The following is a 15,448-nucleotide window of genomic DNA, read 5'->3' on the forward strand; positions in this document are numbered from 1 at the left end:
TTCATGTTTCCTTAAAGTATTATTTATTGGAGCACACAAAGCACATACTATTTTAAATTTATCTTTCAGTGTCTCAGTATAGGTAGAGGTCACCTAGAGCAACCGTTGTGGGTAACTCACAAATCCATCATACAACATACTCATTGGACTTTCCTGATAGGTGTGTAGCATTCATGATCATCAGAGCTAATTAACCCATGGGGTTTCTGGCCCAGTTCTCTTTTTCTGGGAGGGAGAGTTATGGTTTTTTGTTTTTGTTTTTTGCTTTGTTTGGGGGTTTTTGATTTGTTTTGTTTTGTTTTTAAGGAAACTAGTAACTTACAACGATTTCTTTTTCCCAAGGTCAGAAAAAGGTAAGCAACTTAACACCTGAGTTTAATGGTATTTTATTAGAAGGAAAGGTATGATCACATAATCTTAAAGGAGTTAAGTCTAGTGACTAATGAATGTCTCAGTTGAGATAGACAGAAACTCCTTTTATTTTCTTACCTGTACTTAGGTAAGAACTGAAAGTACTTAGGTAAGCAGTAAAGCTTCGACTCAGTACATGTCTCCAAACAGCCCACCCAGGGATCATCCTCTGTGATTATGCCTCCTATTCAGGAAAACTACTCACCGATCCCAATTCATCTCCCTCAGCACCTCCATGATTTTGTCCATTCCTGTGCGAAGAGTACAGCTTATATAAATATAAATAGTTAGTACTCAACAACTGCTTGACAAAACAGTGAACTAATAGAGATGTTCACACTGGCTGTTTCGCTTGCAAATTTTCTTCAAGTACATCTCTCATACCTATTTTTATAGCATTCTGTCTCAGTGGAAATTCAGCCTCACAGACACTTTACAAAATGTAGGTCAGGTATTGATAACACTGACAAACGGTAGGACACTCTGCTGTTAAAAAAATCTCTTGAGTATTATTAATTGTAGTTAATTTTCTATAAAATGCAACCCAGATTCAACCAACTGAGCGATTGGTGTATGCGTGTTTGTGTGAGTGAGTGTGCGCATGTGTGTGTGAGCACATGCAAATGTGTACATTTGTGCCCAGAGAAACAAAAAGATGACAACATCAAATCTACGGAAGGTGGAATTAATCACAGCTGTGAACCACCGATCATGGGTGCTGGGAACTGAATCTGAATCCTCTGGAAGATCAGGAAGCATTCCTAACTGCTGAGCAACCTCTCTAGCCCGCTGGTACAATTTTTAGACTCCACAATAAGTCTCTGTACAGTTCTTGGAGAGAGTCTTTTCTTACTTTATTTCTTTTACAATTGGACTGTAAGATTTGTTGAAGTTGACATAAAGACTATGAAATATTAATGCTGGAAGAAATGGAGAGATCATCCCATTCTGTTCCTTCGACTTCCTGATGAAGAAATTAGGCACCTTCTAATTCCAAAATAAATAATAATAGTAGTAATAGAAATAATAATAATAATAATATTATTAACAATAACAACAATCATAAAATATATCTGCCTAACAAAGCCGACTCATATACTGAGCACACTCTACATCCCTGTCCTGGCTGGGTACCAAATCACTGTCCTGTTCTATTCATGACTTCCTTTAGGTTTAATTTTCTGAACCTGTAAAATAGAAGAGGTTTAAACACAAACTTTTCACGTTTAAAAACTGAGGATTCAAGAAAGGCATCTTTTAAAATATGATACATTTGCCATTGTTGGAATAAAAGTCAATGAAATAAGCACATGACTATGGAAAGAAAGTGGGGTCAGGAAAAGTGAAGAGTGTCCATCAGGAAAAGGTGTTCACTGGGGGTAGGTTTGCTCAATGGTTACTCATATCTGAACTATAACTTGATTAGTTTATTTTCTAAAACACAGTAGCCAAACATTCTCTACTGTTGGTCCACAGATAAGAATAAAAGACCTAGTCAGAAAATTAAGACGAGTTCATTCCGAACAACTTGGTTGCCCCAAACTAGAAACCCATAGTTAGATCCTTTGCCTTAATTAGTGCCACGTTATAACTAGCCTCAGTCTCTTCCTTGGAGCATGAGAAGTTTCACAATCATTTGATACATTGCATTCCAAATATCTGTTTACTCAGTTGTTACAAATTGCCAATGGGACAGCAACTGTCTGTCACTTCCAGAGCAATTAGTGAGTGAAAACTTATCAAAAGAAATCTGTCAAGTTAGAGTCAGTATAAATATTGCATAGAAGTCCCCGAGGAAATCAAACTGAGTGGGATATGGTATTTTTGCTCATCGCAGAGCATGAGATTTTGTTTTGTTTTGTTTTCTTGGCTTTACTTTTTATGGAATGTTGATAGCATTTTATATAACCCAATGGATTAATGTTTTGCTCTGGTAAAAATAGAATTGGTTCTTCAGGGAAATCTGTATTGTCTATTGAGTGGTTCAACAATGGTATTCTTTACTTTTAAATGCCAAGGCTGTCTGCTGTCCTAGCAGAGTGCTGGAACAGGAGCATTGCCAGAAACATTAGGTCATTTTCTGCTCGGCCATCTTTTGCTACCCCACTCTGACCCTTCCTGGGCCTCAGTATTTTCATATCTTCTAAGTCTAGAAATGCAACATGATCTGTTAGGGCTATTTAGCTTTACTATTTTTTTCTGCTTGTTCTGATATTGTGCCGTTATTGGATTATATTCCTTGCAGTCCTCCTGATGGCTCTGAACCTATATACAGACACAAACACAATATTTCAGGAAGTGATATTTGCTTTGAAGAAAACTAAATTAATTTATCAGCTGGAGAATATGTCCTGGTGAAGGTCAAACATTCAGCTGTACGTTGTTATTTCACCTGTTCTCCAGCTGAGACTTTTCTCCTTGTCTCCAGGATGCAGGACTCACAAAAGAACAGGTGTTAAAATGATGCTGTTAGGGTCCTTGGCACCAGCTCTTTGATGCTCTTCTTTTTAAATTTTAAATTACGTTTTGATTCTCCAAGGAAATGGGATTTGCTGTGATAACAGGGCTCTACACAGAAATATCATCATACTTCATTCTTATTTGTACTACCCTGTATACTCTCCCTGCTATTCCCTCTGCGCCTATACAAGTCTACTTCTAATTTCTAGACGCATATATCTACTAAACTATCTTACGTACTCCTTTCTCTTCCCTTACATCTTCTTCCTCCTTTCTCGTACTCTCTTTCTATTTTCGCCCCACACAAACACATGCTCATGCTTGCATGTGTATACACACACACACACACACACACACACAGCCAGAGAGAGAGAGAGAGAGAGAGAGAGAGTTATTGAGGTCTAGATTCAATAAACATGTGAAAGTATGATATATGTCTTTCCAATTGAGTATCACTTTTTAAATTTTACTATACATGTCACAATCTCCTTTGACATTCCTTTTTGCAATCTGGATTTGGTCTCTTTCCGAACATGGAAAGTAGTTATGGCATCATATTCTTATTACAGTTTGACACTTATAACAACCTCCTGTTTCATCCTCCTCCTCTTTATCTCCCTCATTATTCATCATCATCATTTCCTCCTTAGCTTTCATTTGCCCTTTATACAATTTGAAAGTAAATCGTTCCTCTCAGTATGATTTATAACTTCCCAATTAGAATTCACGGAGTCAAGTGATATGCCAGAATTTGTCCCTGTAATAAACTGTGAAAGAAATTATGACAAGCTAGAACTGGTGCTATGTGATGCCATCTATGCAGGATTTTGAGTCAGGAGGATCACAAGCTGGAGTCCTACATGAGCAACTTAGTCAAGCCTTATCTCACAATTACAAGTAAAAAAAGAGGCTTTAATACTGCTCTTGTATGCAGTGTATGCCTATTGAATTTGTTCACTATTGGTCATGCAAGGCAACTTGATCAAGTTTTATTACTAAATAACTTAATCCCTAGATGTTGTAATGACTAGTGAGGCACTTTGAAAATAGACTGCAAAGTTGTGATATATGAAAGTTTGAGTATAATTTATTGGGCTCCTTGTTTCTCTGCTATGACACCATGCTTGAGAAGAGCAACTAGAAAGAGGACTAGCTTTGGTTTATTGTTGTAGAGTGTAGTCCATCACAACAGGGAAAGGAGGACGGTCAGAACTTGCAGTAGTTGGTCAGTTACATTGACTCCATAATTACAAAACAGAAGAAGACAAATGTTTGGGCTTCATTAAGTTCCTCCCTTTTATTTAGTCCAGGACCACAGGCTCAGGAATGGTGCCACCCACACTGAAAGTAAGGTATATGTTCCAATCTTAATTAACCAATTCTAGGTAATCCCTCACTAACATGCACACAGGCTCATCCCCTCAGTGAATCTAGATCTAGTCACGTGGGCAATATTAACCACCACAAGTCCAACTTAACACTCAAACACACCATTTTTAAGTCATCATCTTCTACCTATTGTTTCATAGACTCATCATGGCTAACCCCAAATCTAAGTCTCATGTGAAATTTAATGGCATCTCTTGCTTCATAAAAATAACAAGTAATTTATTTGCATTCAATATGCAGCAGCAAAAATTAAATATTCCAATTCCAATAGGGAGGAATAGGGTCATAGTAAGAAAAGACAAAACAGACTGAAAAACAAACAAACAAACAAACAACCCCCCCCACAAAAAAATCACCTAACCTCAAATCCTGCAGCTTCAGGTCTAGCATCTGAGGTGCATGGTAGAATCATCTGGGCTCTGAAGAGCTTGGGTACTCCCATCCCTCCAGCTTTCATGATGGTAGCACTTGTTACCTCTCCTTTGGGATAACTCCACTACATGCCTGCTGCTCTTGTCAGTGGATGCCCAAAGCCCAAGCATCTTCAACATCCTGAAGTTTAGATTTCTACTTAATGTTAATCATCACTGCTTCATTAAGTAGCCCCTCAGGATCTTCTTGCAGTGACTTTGACCCGTTAAACATTTCCTCGTGTCAGTGGCTTTTCAGAATCATGACACAAAATCCCATTTAATTGGGGCTGGCTTCCAGACTTAGAGGTTTAGTCCATTATCATCATGGCAGGAAGCATGGCAGCATCAGGCAGACACCATGCTGGAGGGTCCAAAAGTTCTACATCTTGATCTTAAGGCAGCCGGAAGAAGACTTTCTTTTCTGTACTGGTTGGAACTTGAGCTCAAGGAGTCCTCAAAGCCTGTCCATATAGTGACATACTTTCTTCAACAACCACACCATGTTTGGAAGGAGATCAAAGCCACACCTTCTAATCTACAAGTGCTAATCTTTTTGAAAGTTATAGCTGCTTTCTCAGCATCAGCCTTATCTGGAACTTTAAACACATTCATGTCTAGCACAAACTCCACAGTTTTATATTTTCCTCTTTTACCTGACCTTCCTGCAGACTGAATCAGAGCAGAGAACAGTAACCATGACTCTTAATACTGCCACATCTGGAAATTTCGTTCACTATACTAATTTAGTCAATTGTCATTATATTCAGTCTCACTTAAGTTCTCATGACACAACATAATGTAGCCAGATTCTGTCCTGAAATATACATATGGCCTCCAGGCCAGTGACCAATAGACTCCCTCTTCTCTGAAACCTCACAAGCTAGGCCTTTGCTGAATAATCCATTAAACTCTGCATATAGTGTTTATATTAGTTATTGTTTTATTGCTGTGACAAGACATCATGACCAAGGCAACTTGTAGAAGGAAGGGTTTATTTAACCCATGGCTCCAAAGGAATGAGTCTTTCATTGTTAAGTGAACATAGCTGCAAACACCAAGTAGGTAAGCCAGCAGAAAAGGCTAAATGCGTACATCCCAAATTCCAAGCAGAATGCAGAGAAAGCAAACTCAGAATGGCACAAGTCTGCAATTTCTCCAAACCTGTCTCCAGCTGTGGTTGCCAATTAATGTCTCCTCAAACTGTCCCAGCAGCAGCATCTACGCGCTCTTTGATACCCGCCCCAATGTTCTGAGTTTCCAAATCTCTCTCTCTCTCTCTCTCTCTCTCTCTCTCTCTCTCTCTCTCTCTCTCTCTCACACACACACACACACACACACACACACACACACACACACACAGTCACATTCCTTAACTCGATGGCTAAGATCCTCCTAAACCTCCATGGAGCTAACACCTCCCCTCCAATATTCCTGAGCTATATTTCATCATTGTTGCCCTAGACCAGTTGGGGGCTGTATGGGGTAATTTTTCCCCAGCTCTGACATGTTGGCTGTCTCTCTGTCCTCTGTCCTGCCTCCTTAGGCCTTGCAGGTACTCCTTTTCCAGCATGGCAGCTATCTCCTTCCTGCTCCTTCCTCAGTCCCTTGCCTGGGAATCTGAAATTCTTGCCTCTGTCTCTCTGCCCAATCATTGTCCACCAGCAACTTTATTCACCAATCGAAACCAACTGGGGGCAGGCTCCCTTATCATCTTATATGTAGACATGCAAGTTCCTGTGTAATTTTTGGGACTAAATTAACATAAGTAGCATTAGATCAAATCCACACTTCCCCATTTCATCCATTAAAAAGCCCTTTCTCTCAGATTTTCATTAAACATAGTTATAACACTTATGTAAACTATAAGGTATTATATATTAATAATCTCTACTCTATCAATTTTGTCAATTTATGTATATTATTCCAACATCTCTCTTAACTTAAAGAGTTTATAGTTCTATACAGCAAAATTAAAGAAATTAACTTATTCACAAGTAGATCCGACAGCATGATGAAATAGCAGTTTAGCTGAACACTTTTTTTTTTGACACACTGCCTTGTTTATGATGGGCTGGCCTTGAACTTGTGTTGTTTGGGATGTCCTTGAATTTCTGATTCTGCTTCAACCTCATGTGTGCTGGGATCTCAGATGTGCACTAGTTTACCTGGTGTGTGCAGTGCTGGAAGCTTAACTGTGGTGTTCCTTCACGCTAGACAAGCTACTAACCAACTGAGCTCTCTGTATCTCTATCCCCACTGAATCAGTTTATAAAGGGGGATGGGAGAATGTGAAGATACTCAAGAATCTGAATGACTGAGAGGAACTACAATGGAAAATATGCCTGAAAATGGCTTCATGCAGCCCATTCACTGGTACATTTTAATGAACTAATACAATGAAACAAATAATTTTATTTTATAATTATTAAGTTGGTGATAGAGAAGACAATAACCAAAATCTCTACAATCCTCCAGACATTTCAATGATTTTTGCATAAACTAATAGTACATATTAGTACATATACCTATATATGAGTTTCACACAATTTTATTGATTAAGAAGTTGAAAGTGAGAAAGTTTAAGTGGTTCCCCTTACATAACAAAAATTTAAACTTTGGTACTTTCCCTCCAAATATAAAATACAAGAACAGATATCTTTTTTAAATAGCTACTTTCTGGTTCCTAAATTACCCCCTCAGAATCCAGAGTACTTCACAGCTACTGGCCACAACAAGAGCTCAAAAAAACCTCACAGGAAAAAAAATTAGAGTTGTCTATCTTTGATTTCAACTCTCATCGGAAAAATGTGAAGTGATTAATCTTATACATGTAAATGACTTTGTAATGTCTACTTTGTGACTTTGGAGATGATAGTTTATATTTAAATTTTTCTTATAACTTACTAAAGAATACATGGTGTTCTAATTGTCCATGTGGTAACATCTTTAACCCTACTTAAAGATGGTAGGGCTTTCTGGAAATTGCATTATGGGGTTGAGAACAGACTATATTCCTGTGTTGCTGACTTTACAAGTCTTTTCTTACTAGAAGGTGTCACTGCTAGGTTATGTATCCATATGACCTATTATTTGGTCTTTTTCTATCTTAAGTTTAGTTATTTCTGTTGTTGTCTTTTAGTTTTTGTTTGGTTTTGCTTTTGGAATAACCAACTTACTAGATGTGTGATTTTTTCATTTTTCATTTTTTTTAGATTTTTTAAAATATATTTAATGGGTGTTTTACCCGCATGTGTGTCTATACATCATGTGTATTCCTGATACCTATGGATACCAGAAAAGGACAGCAGAGTTTCAGATGGCTGTTAGCTGACATGTGGGTACCAGGAAATGAACCTCGGTCCTCTGGAAAAACAAGTCTTTTTAAATATTGAGTGGCCCCTTCACTCTTATGTAACTTTTCCTGGAAGTATAATCAAATATCTACTTATCTCAGATTTGGCACTAGTAACCAGCCAAGAAAACTGTGGCCCCAAATATAGATTAGTAAACCATGAGTGTCACATGAGTGACAATTGAGAAAAGTAGTATCCCCAACGCTCCTTGTATCACTTGAGGTTAGAGTCACTCCTTCCCAGAAGTCTTTGTAATTACATAACACTGAGGAAGGGTTTAATGTATGTATTAAGTTTTAGGAACTTCCTGAGACTTAGTTATTTGTTGACTTGGTGAGCTTTGTAAGATTCATTTACCTTCGGAGTCTTAATCTTTTCTCCAAGATGGAATGTTTTATATCAGAAAGAATTGTTTGATGACCTCGGAACTTGTTTATTTATGCTCAGTATCCTCTCCACATCAGCATGGGGTTACTTCTAATTACAGGAACATGCATAGAGTGATTGCCTTTTCTCACAGAAACATAATTATAGTTCTTCAACATAATGTACTAGAAAATGCTGTAATTCTGGGATAAAGGGGGAGCAATCTCCACAACAATTCCTTTGTATGTCAACAATGGCTTATTAAGGCAAAACATGTTTCTTGTTACATATTCAGTAGTTGAGGTCAATTACAGTTGGGATTCACTGAAGGATTAAACAGCAAAGATGTCTTCTACAATAATTAGTCTTCTCTTTATAAAGCTCAAGTGGCTTTTCTGCCATTTACCAAGGACCATGCATGCATTTAGAATTTAACCAAGATCATATGAGAGAATGGCATAGAGTAACAAAGCCAATATTTCTACAACCAGGGACTCCCTGTGACTCTTGTTTGTTCTTGCCTCCCCACCCCAACAAAGTGATTTTTAATGATAAATATAATCTTGTATAATCAGGGCCTGTAACCAGTATATCATTCTTCAATACGGGACATATCTGTGGTTCACACTTCACAGAGAAAAAGAGTGAATTATCTAGAGTTGAAGAAGTTTAGTGTCCTTGGAATAAGATGGTTCATTGTAATCAATCAGATAAATTAATTGACATTTTGGGTTCTTTGAATTTGAAATCATGGGTTCATATAGTAAGTCACCAAATATTCTAACCCTTAAGAAAACCAAAAACTGTCAAAGGAATATTCCTAGAAAGGACTGCTCCATGCATTAACCCTACTGCATTCTGGGGTGAGTAGACATGCTTCTCTGACCACTGTTCCACATTGCCTTTCTGATGGATATGTCTTCTTCAACTCTATTTTGTGTATGAATAAAGCAATTAAGCCACCAGTGTGCATTTGGTGGATAATGACTGAAATACTCAATTACCAGCTTATTAAATTTGTGAAGAAGTATTCAAACTTCAAAGGAAGAAAAGAAGAGACTTACAGTTGAGAGTGGGCGAAGGGAAAAGAACTGAGTGAGTCTCAGTGATTACTCTCTAGTTAGCATTAAGAGTTCAGATTCAATGCTATGTTCTTCTGTGTCAAACCTCCATTAGAAAAGGATGAAATGCATCAAATACCACAAAGTACTCTGTAAACCTGTAATCCAATCCACTATTGTATCCATTATTATATAAGTGGTCTAAATAGTGTTCTTGGTAGCCTCTCAGGTTACTATGTCAAGGTTATTTGGGGGTCTTTAACACTTGCATTCCCTTAGAACTTGCTACAAAGTGCCTATGACTTATAACGGTGGGAGCCGATCTGAGTCAACTTCCATGGTATCTCCTACGCTTCTTGAAATAAAACATAATAATAATTCTGACAGTAGGCAGCCTTTAAGTGACGGTTATTACCTCCCGTTTATATTTTACAGGGTGAAGAGCAGCAATCTAAGTCTCTACCTTGATCATTTCTGTTCTAAATGCAGCAAAGTTCCAGGGTCAAAGCCATATTCTCAGCGCTTACTGTTGTCTTTGCAGAGCTGAGCTACGCCTGGATCTTCAATGAACACCCTTCCTATCAGGATAACCGCCGCTTTGTTTCTCAAGAGACTGGCAATCTGTATATTGCCAAGGTGGAAAAAGCTGACGTTGGTAATTATACGTGTGTGGTTACCAATACTGTGACCAGCCACCAGGTCCTGGGACCGCCTACACCACTAATCCTGAGAAATGATGGTGAGTTATCTGTACAACGTTGCCAGCTCTGTTTAGGAGGATGGCGGAGGATGAAAAGATACTGTACTGTTGTCATATAATGATGTAAAGAAAAGTTTAATAATTTCTGTACTTGACACCTATTACTTTTTCCCGCTGTATGAAGAAATAAACCCACGAACCCGTTTTGGAAAACTAATTATAAGTCTGATCACTAATCTTAAAAGGGATGGTGTGTGGACTTAGGCAAATATAAATAACGAGAGAATCTTAAACTGTATATACAGGCAAAATGAAGTGAAGAGTTGAACAATTAGCTCATCAGTCAGTTCTGTGTAATTTAGTATTCATAGTCCAGAAAGTATCTTTAAATTATCCTAATAACATCTAGATTTACAATAGTGAAGCCATAGTTCTACCACAAAGAAATTCAGAAATGTGGATAGCTCATTTGAAACAAGAGTTTTAATTCCCTACCATCTTGAGAATATTTTAGGAAAGTATATGAGTCATACATAATGTCCACATGTCATAGGCTATGTCACCAAGTGCTTTTTAAAGACATTCTTGTTACCTAAGGTATATGGGTACCATGACTCTTTCTACTGTAGGCTTTTATATATTCCCTAAAATCCTACCTTAGTCACAAAGTCTGACATAGGAGGTGATGTGGACTGTGTCTTTCTGTTATTTTAGAAATACCACATTTTGGGGTTGGGGATTTAGCTCAGTGGTAGAGGGCTTGCCTAGCAAGCACAAGGCCCTGGGTTCGGCCCTCAGCTCCAAAAAAAAAAAAAAAAAAAAAAAAAAGAAAATAAATACCACATTTTCCCCCAGGAATCCATCTCTCTATCTCTGCTGTTTCCACCCAGGTGGTATCAGGGAACTTTTCATTAAACTCCAGAGAAATCCATCGCTATACACCTCCTACCTATGGTGGTGACCACACATACCCACTCACACATGAATCCCTTATCCTGCTGCACTTAGCAGTTGTGTGTCACCAAAACTACCTGAACTATCTTGCTTATTGCTGTCTAGTATACATGGTAGCAGATAGAAGTGTCTTGTTAAATATTCATTGGAAAAATGGAAACAAAGTATAATTAAGCCCTCCAGGAAGAACCAATGTGAAGATTTGAAGATTCGGAGTTGACAGGTTTAGTTTTCCATTCTAAAAAGAGAAAAGACAAAACAAATAAACAAAACCACAACAACAAAAAAAAACCCTTCTCATATGCTTTATAACAGGAATGACAAGATTTTACCATACAAGTAAAGAAATTATCAGTCAAGATACTAATAACAGCAGTGAATGGTCAGTTACTATGTGTTAGTTTGCACATTTATTTCTCATTGAAAACGTGAGTAAGATTCCAGCATAGCACTCCATCTACTGACTTAAGAGCCATATTTCTTCTCATCATCTTACACAAGCTCATATAAGAAGAAATTGCCCTCCAGTTTCCAAATGTATTATGCTGCCCATCTATTTTCGTATAATGCCAGGGATTGAACTCAGGTCCCTGAACATGGTAAGCACGTTCTGCTTCTGAGCTATGAACATACCCTACTCAGACTCTCAAGATTACCAGGGAACTTTGTGCTCAAGTGAGTTGAAACATGAGGTTTTCAGATCAGGGTATTATTAGTCAAATTAACTATTTAGAGATTATGTAAACATGTTCATAATACAGACCACACTGAAAAGTGTCAATACATACTTTAGTTTTCAGACACTTCATCTATTCATACGTTTAACATGTACTTGTTTAGCACTTGGTATGTGACAGCCATATTTCTGTGTTCCAGTAACAAGAAAAACAGGCCTCTATTTAATATTTCTTATGTTCTTCTGGGCAGTATGGCAACAAGAAGCATTAGGTATATGCAAGTTCAGTTTACTTTTTAGAATAATACGTAAAACAATACATAAAGATATTGTGATAAAATAGAAGCTCTATGGGCTAGATGCCTACTGCAGAAAGGGTTGCTATGGAAGTCCTCTCTGACGATGGCATAGGGCTATCATTGGGGTGATAAAAAGCCAGTCCTGAGATGAGAAAGAGGAATCGTCCAGGCTGAGTTTCATCACATTCAAAGGTCCTGAGGTAAAGAGGGAATACCAAAGGAAAAAAATACATCTTCTGAGATCAAGAAGAACATGAATGTAGATCGAGCTTAGTAATCAGGGCACAGATGGTTTAAGGAGTTTAAAGATCATGGGCCAATCATGGAGACCAGAGAGAGAAAACTGAATTTTATTTCTCAGAATTGTTTCTCAATCTTCCTAATGTTGTGACACTGTAACATAGTTCCTCATGTTGCGGTGACCCCTAACTATAAAATTCTTTCATTGTTGCTTCATAGCTGTAATTTTTCTACAATTATGAATGCAAGATATCTGATATGTGACCCTTGTAGGAGGTCACAACCCTCAAGTTGAAAGCAATTGTTCTAGAGCAAGGAAAGCCCTTAGGGCTTTGTAGCTGACTCTTTAGAAAGACTAATTGGCTGATTTCTAAGGAAAAAAAAAGAAAATTCCAGTAGAAAATGCATATCTACTCAGAAGACTGTTGTGAAAATTCACCTACTATGGTGGTAACCTTGGATAAGGAGAAAAGCAAGAAGGACAGAAATGTATCTGAGACATAGTTGGCAGACAAATGTGTCAGAATTTAACAATGCATTGGACAGGAGAGTTGACAGATGAAAAAGTCAAGAATGAGACACACCTGTCTGGCCTAGCCACTGAGACTATATAAAAAAGCTACATGCTGAAATAATTAAAATGGCTTAGCAGGAAGATTTACAAAGCTGAGGATCCTATTTTCATCGCCAAAGAATGGCACAAGATTTTTTTTCCCTTGGCAGCAGAAAAAAATCACCTGTTTTCTAGTATTTTGGTCAATTTCTCTGTCACAGTCTCCATCTGATGTACTTGTGTTTGTTGCTCACTTTTCCATCCTTGCCCTACTCAAGAAAAGACTTTCCAACTTCATTAGACTGAGAGTGAACCCTAGCATACTGACTGCCACCCAGTCAAATTACTGTGGTGGATCCTAGTTACATTATTATGTTGATTGTATCCACAAAAACCCAAAAAACCATGAGATTGAAAAGTAGGCGAGATAGCCTAGAGATGGAGCCCAGGCACAGTTGACATAATTCCTGCCTAGCACGCGGACCTCTAGCTTCAACTCCCAGTACTGCATGAACCTGGGCTTCATGGCTTATGCCTGAAATCCAAACAACTGGGAAATGGAGGCAAGAGGATCAGTTATATGAGGTCCTCCTCAGCTACTTAGCAAATATAAAGACAGCCTGGGCTACATGAGACCCAATTTAAAAAGATGGCAAGGTACTGGCTCTGTCAAAAGCTGCAATGGCACGATGTTTTCAGATACAAACTTGAAAAAGGATTTGCATCATTGGCATTTCATACAAGATTATTTTAAAACATAGCCCTTTGTGGGGGCAGAGGGGGTCTCTAAACAAAATCTAAGTATGCTAAAATATCTAACCAATGGGATTACCTACTTTGGTGTGTCAAGCCATGGATGTCATGAAATATTGACTTGAATACAGAAAGATACAGAGGAAGACAAACATGAGGGAAACCTGCTCCCTTTGGAAGTGGGAAGCAAAATTAAGAACATGGAAACTCCAGCATTATTGCGTTTACATCAAGCTGTCAGAAACCTTGCCTTTTGCTTGGTTTTTAGATTTACTTCTAAAATTTTTGTCTAGCTCATCTCCATAGAAATGACCAATGCTTTGTAGAATATTTCATCACAGAATTAACAAGCTAAACACCTCATTCTTCAGCAATTAATGCCCATTCCCTCTTAATTTGCATGAGAGTTGCATGGTGAAAATTTATAATATCTTTCTCATTTAAACTGAAGTACATAAAATGAATATGAAGTTCCATTACTAAGCACAAAACAGGTTATTTAATTAGCTCCTGTCTGAAGGTGAGAGAAGACAGACGATATAAATCAAAAGGAGACTGCAAAATTAAGATGACATCCTTAATAAAATCTATTCTGTGACAGTAAAAATCTATGAAATTATCACTCTACAGAAACTGGTATTTAATGACAATGCTAGACTGATATATGCAAGGAATGTAGAATTAGTATAGTTATTTTGATCACTGAAGCACACTCAAAATTTCACACCCTTTTTTCTGACTCAGAAATAAAACAAGTAAGGCAGAGGCAGCTCAAGCCTGAACTAAGCTAATTGCCACAACGGGGACTTTGTGTTGCTGTGAGCAGAGGTAGCTTAATGACTAGATTTTCCTACTATCGAGTCATGGCTTTTGAGTTCCAGGAAGGCAATTTGAGACTCACTGCTTCCAGTCCAAAAGGTCACCACAGAGTCACAAAAAGTGAACCGTGAATCTTGGCTCAGGTGTTGACAGGATTCAGATGCGGTGTCCCACATTCATGTCATTGCGTTGACTTGTGCCGCTAGCTCGCTAGCTCGTTATCCACAGGGCTTGCACTGTCTCTTCCTTGAACCTAGCGCTTCGTCGGTGCCTTCTTACTTACCTCACCCTTAGTCCATTTTGACCAGGAAATAAGACAGGAAAACAGAGGAGCAGACTCTGGCTAGAATCAAGACCCACCAGTGGCTAGCTATGTCACGTGGAAATTTCAGTACAGAGTGCACATTGCTCGTTCAGAAGACCTGCGCTTGGATGCCAGAACCCATGTTGGGCAGCTCCTATCACCTGTAACTTAGTTTCTGGGGGCCTGGCTCCCTCTTCTGACCTCTGTGTACTTGCATGCATGAGCACATGACCACACGTGGATAGACAGCATTTAAAGATGCCAACGTTTACATCTTTGATTTGGGGGAAAGGGGTTACTGAAGAGCTGGGAAGTGAGATAGGCCATGATAGACAGCTTTCTGGCCCCTATGTATCTTGCTATTTAACTGAGCTGTATATATCCTTTTACGTTTGTATTTGGAATTCTTCCAATTAATCAAAGCTTGTTCTATGAGTAGTCTGATAATATCTTACATATATTATATGTTTCATATATTATATATGTTACAGATAGTATCTTATTATGTATTATGTATATGTTATGTGTGTGTGTGTGTGTGTGTGTGTGTGTGTGTGTGTGTGATTTAAAGTTCTTAGGCAAATATGATAAAATTTTGTTTCAGAGTTTATAGTTATTTCCTACATAATAGAAAACCTGCTGTGAAAAATAAGTTGTTATTTGTCAACATGTTCCTATTGCTTAGGTATCCAGAAAG

At 38.1% G+C, this 15,448-nt stretch overlaps 1 protein-coding gene across 13 annotated transcripts in view; it reads left to right on the forward strand.

Moving 5' to 3' along the window:
* The window catches only part of Cntn4 (contactin 4), a 997,076-nt gene that overhangs the window by 770,466 nt on the left and 211,162 nt on the right, over positions 1-15,448 (forward strand). For all 13 annotated transcript variants that reach the window (XM_063285413.1, XM_063285419.1, XM_063285414.1 and 10 more), the window contains one exon: positions 9,995-10,192. In XM_063285413.1, the coding sequence (XP_063141483.1) occupies positions 9,995-10,192 (198 nt within the window). The remainder of the gene's footprint in view (positions 1-9,994; positions 10,193-15,448) is intronic.

Source organism: Rattus norvegicus, chromosome 4 (assembly GCF_036323735.1).
Source record: "Rattus norvegicus strain BN/NHsdMcwi chromosome 4, GRCr8, whole genome shotgun sequence".
Taxonomy (NCBI): Eukaryota; Metazoa; Chordata; class Mammalia; order Rodentia; family Muridae; genus Rattus; species Rattus norvegicus.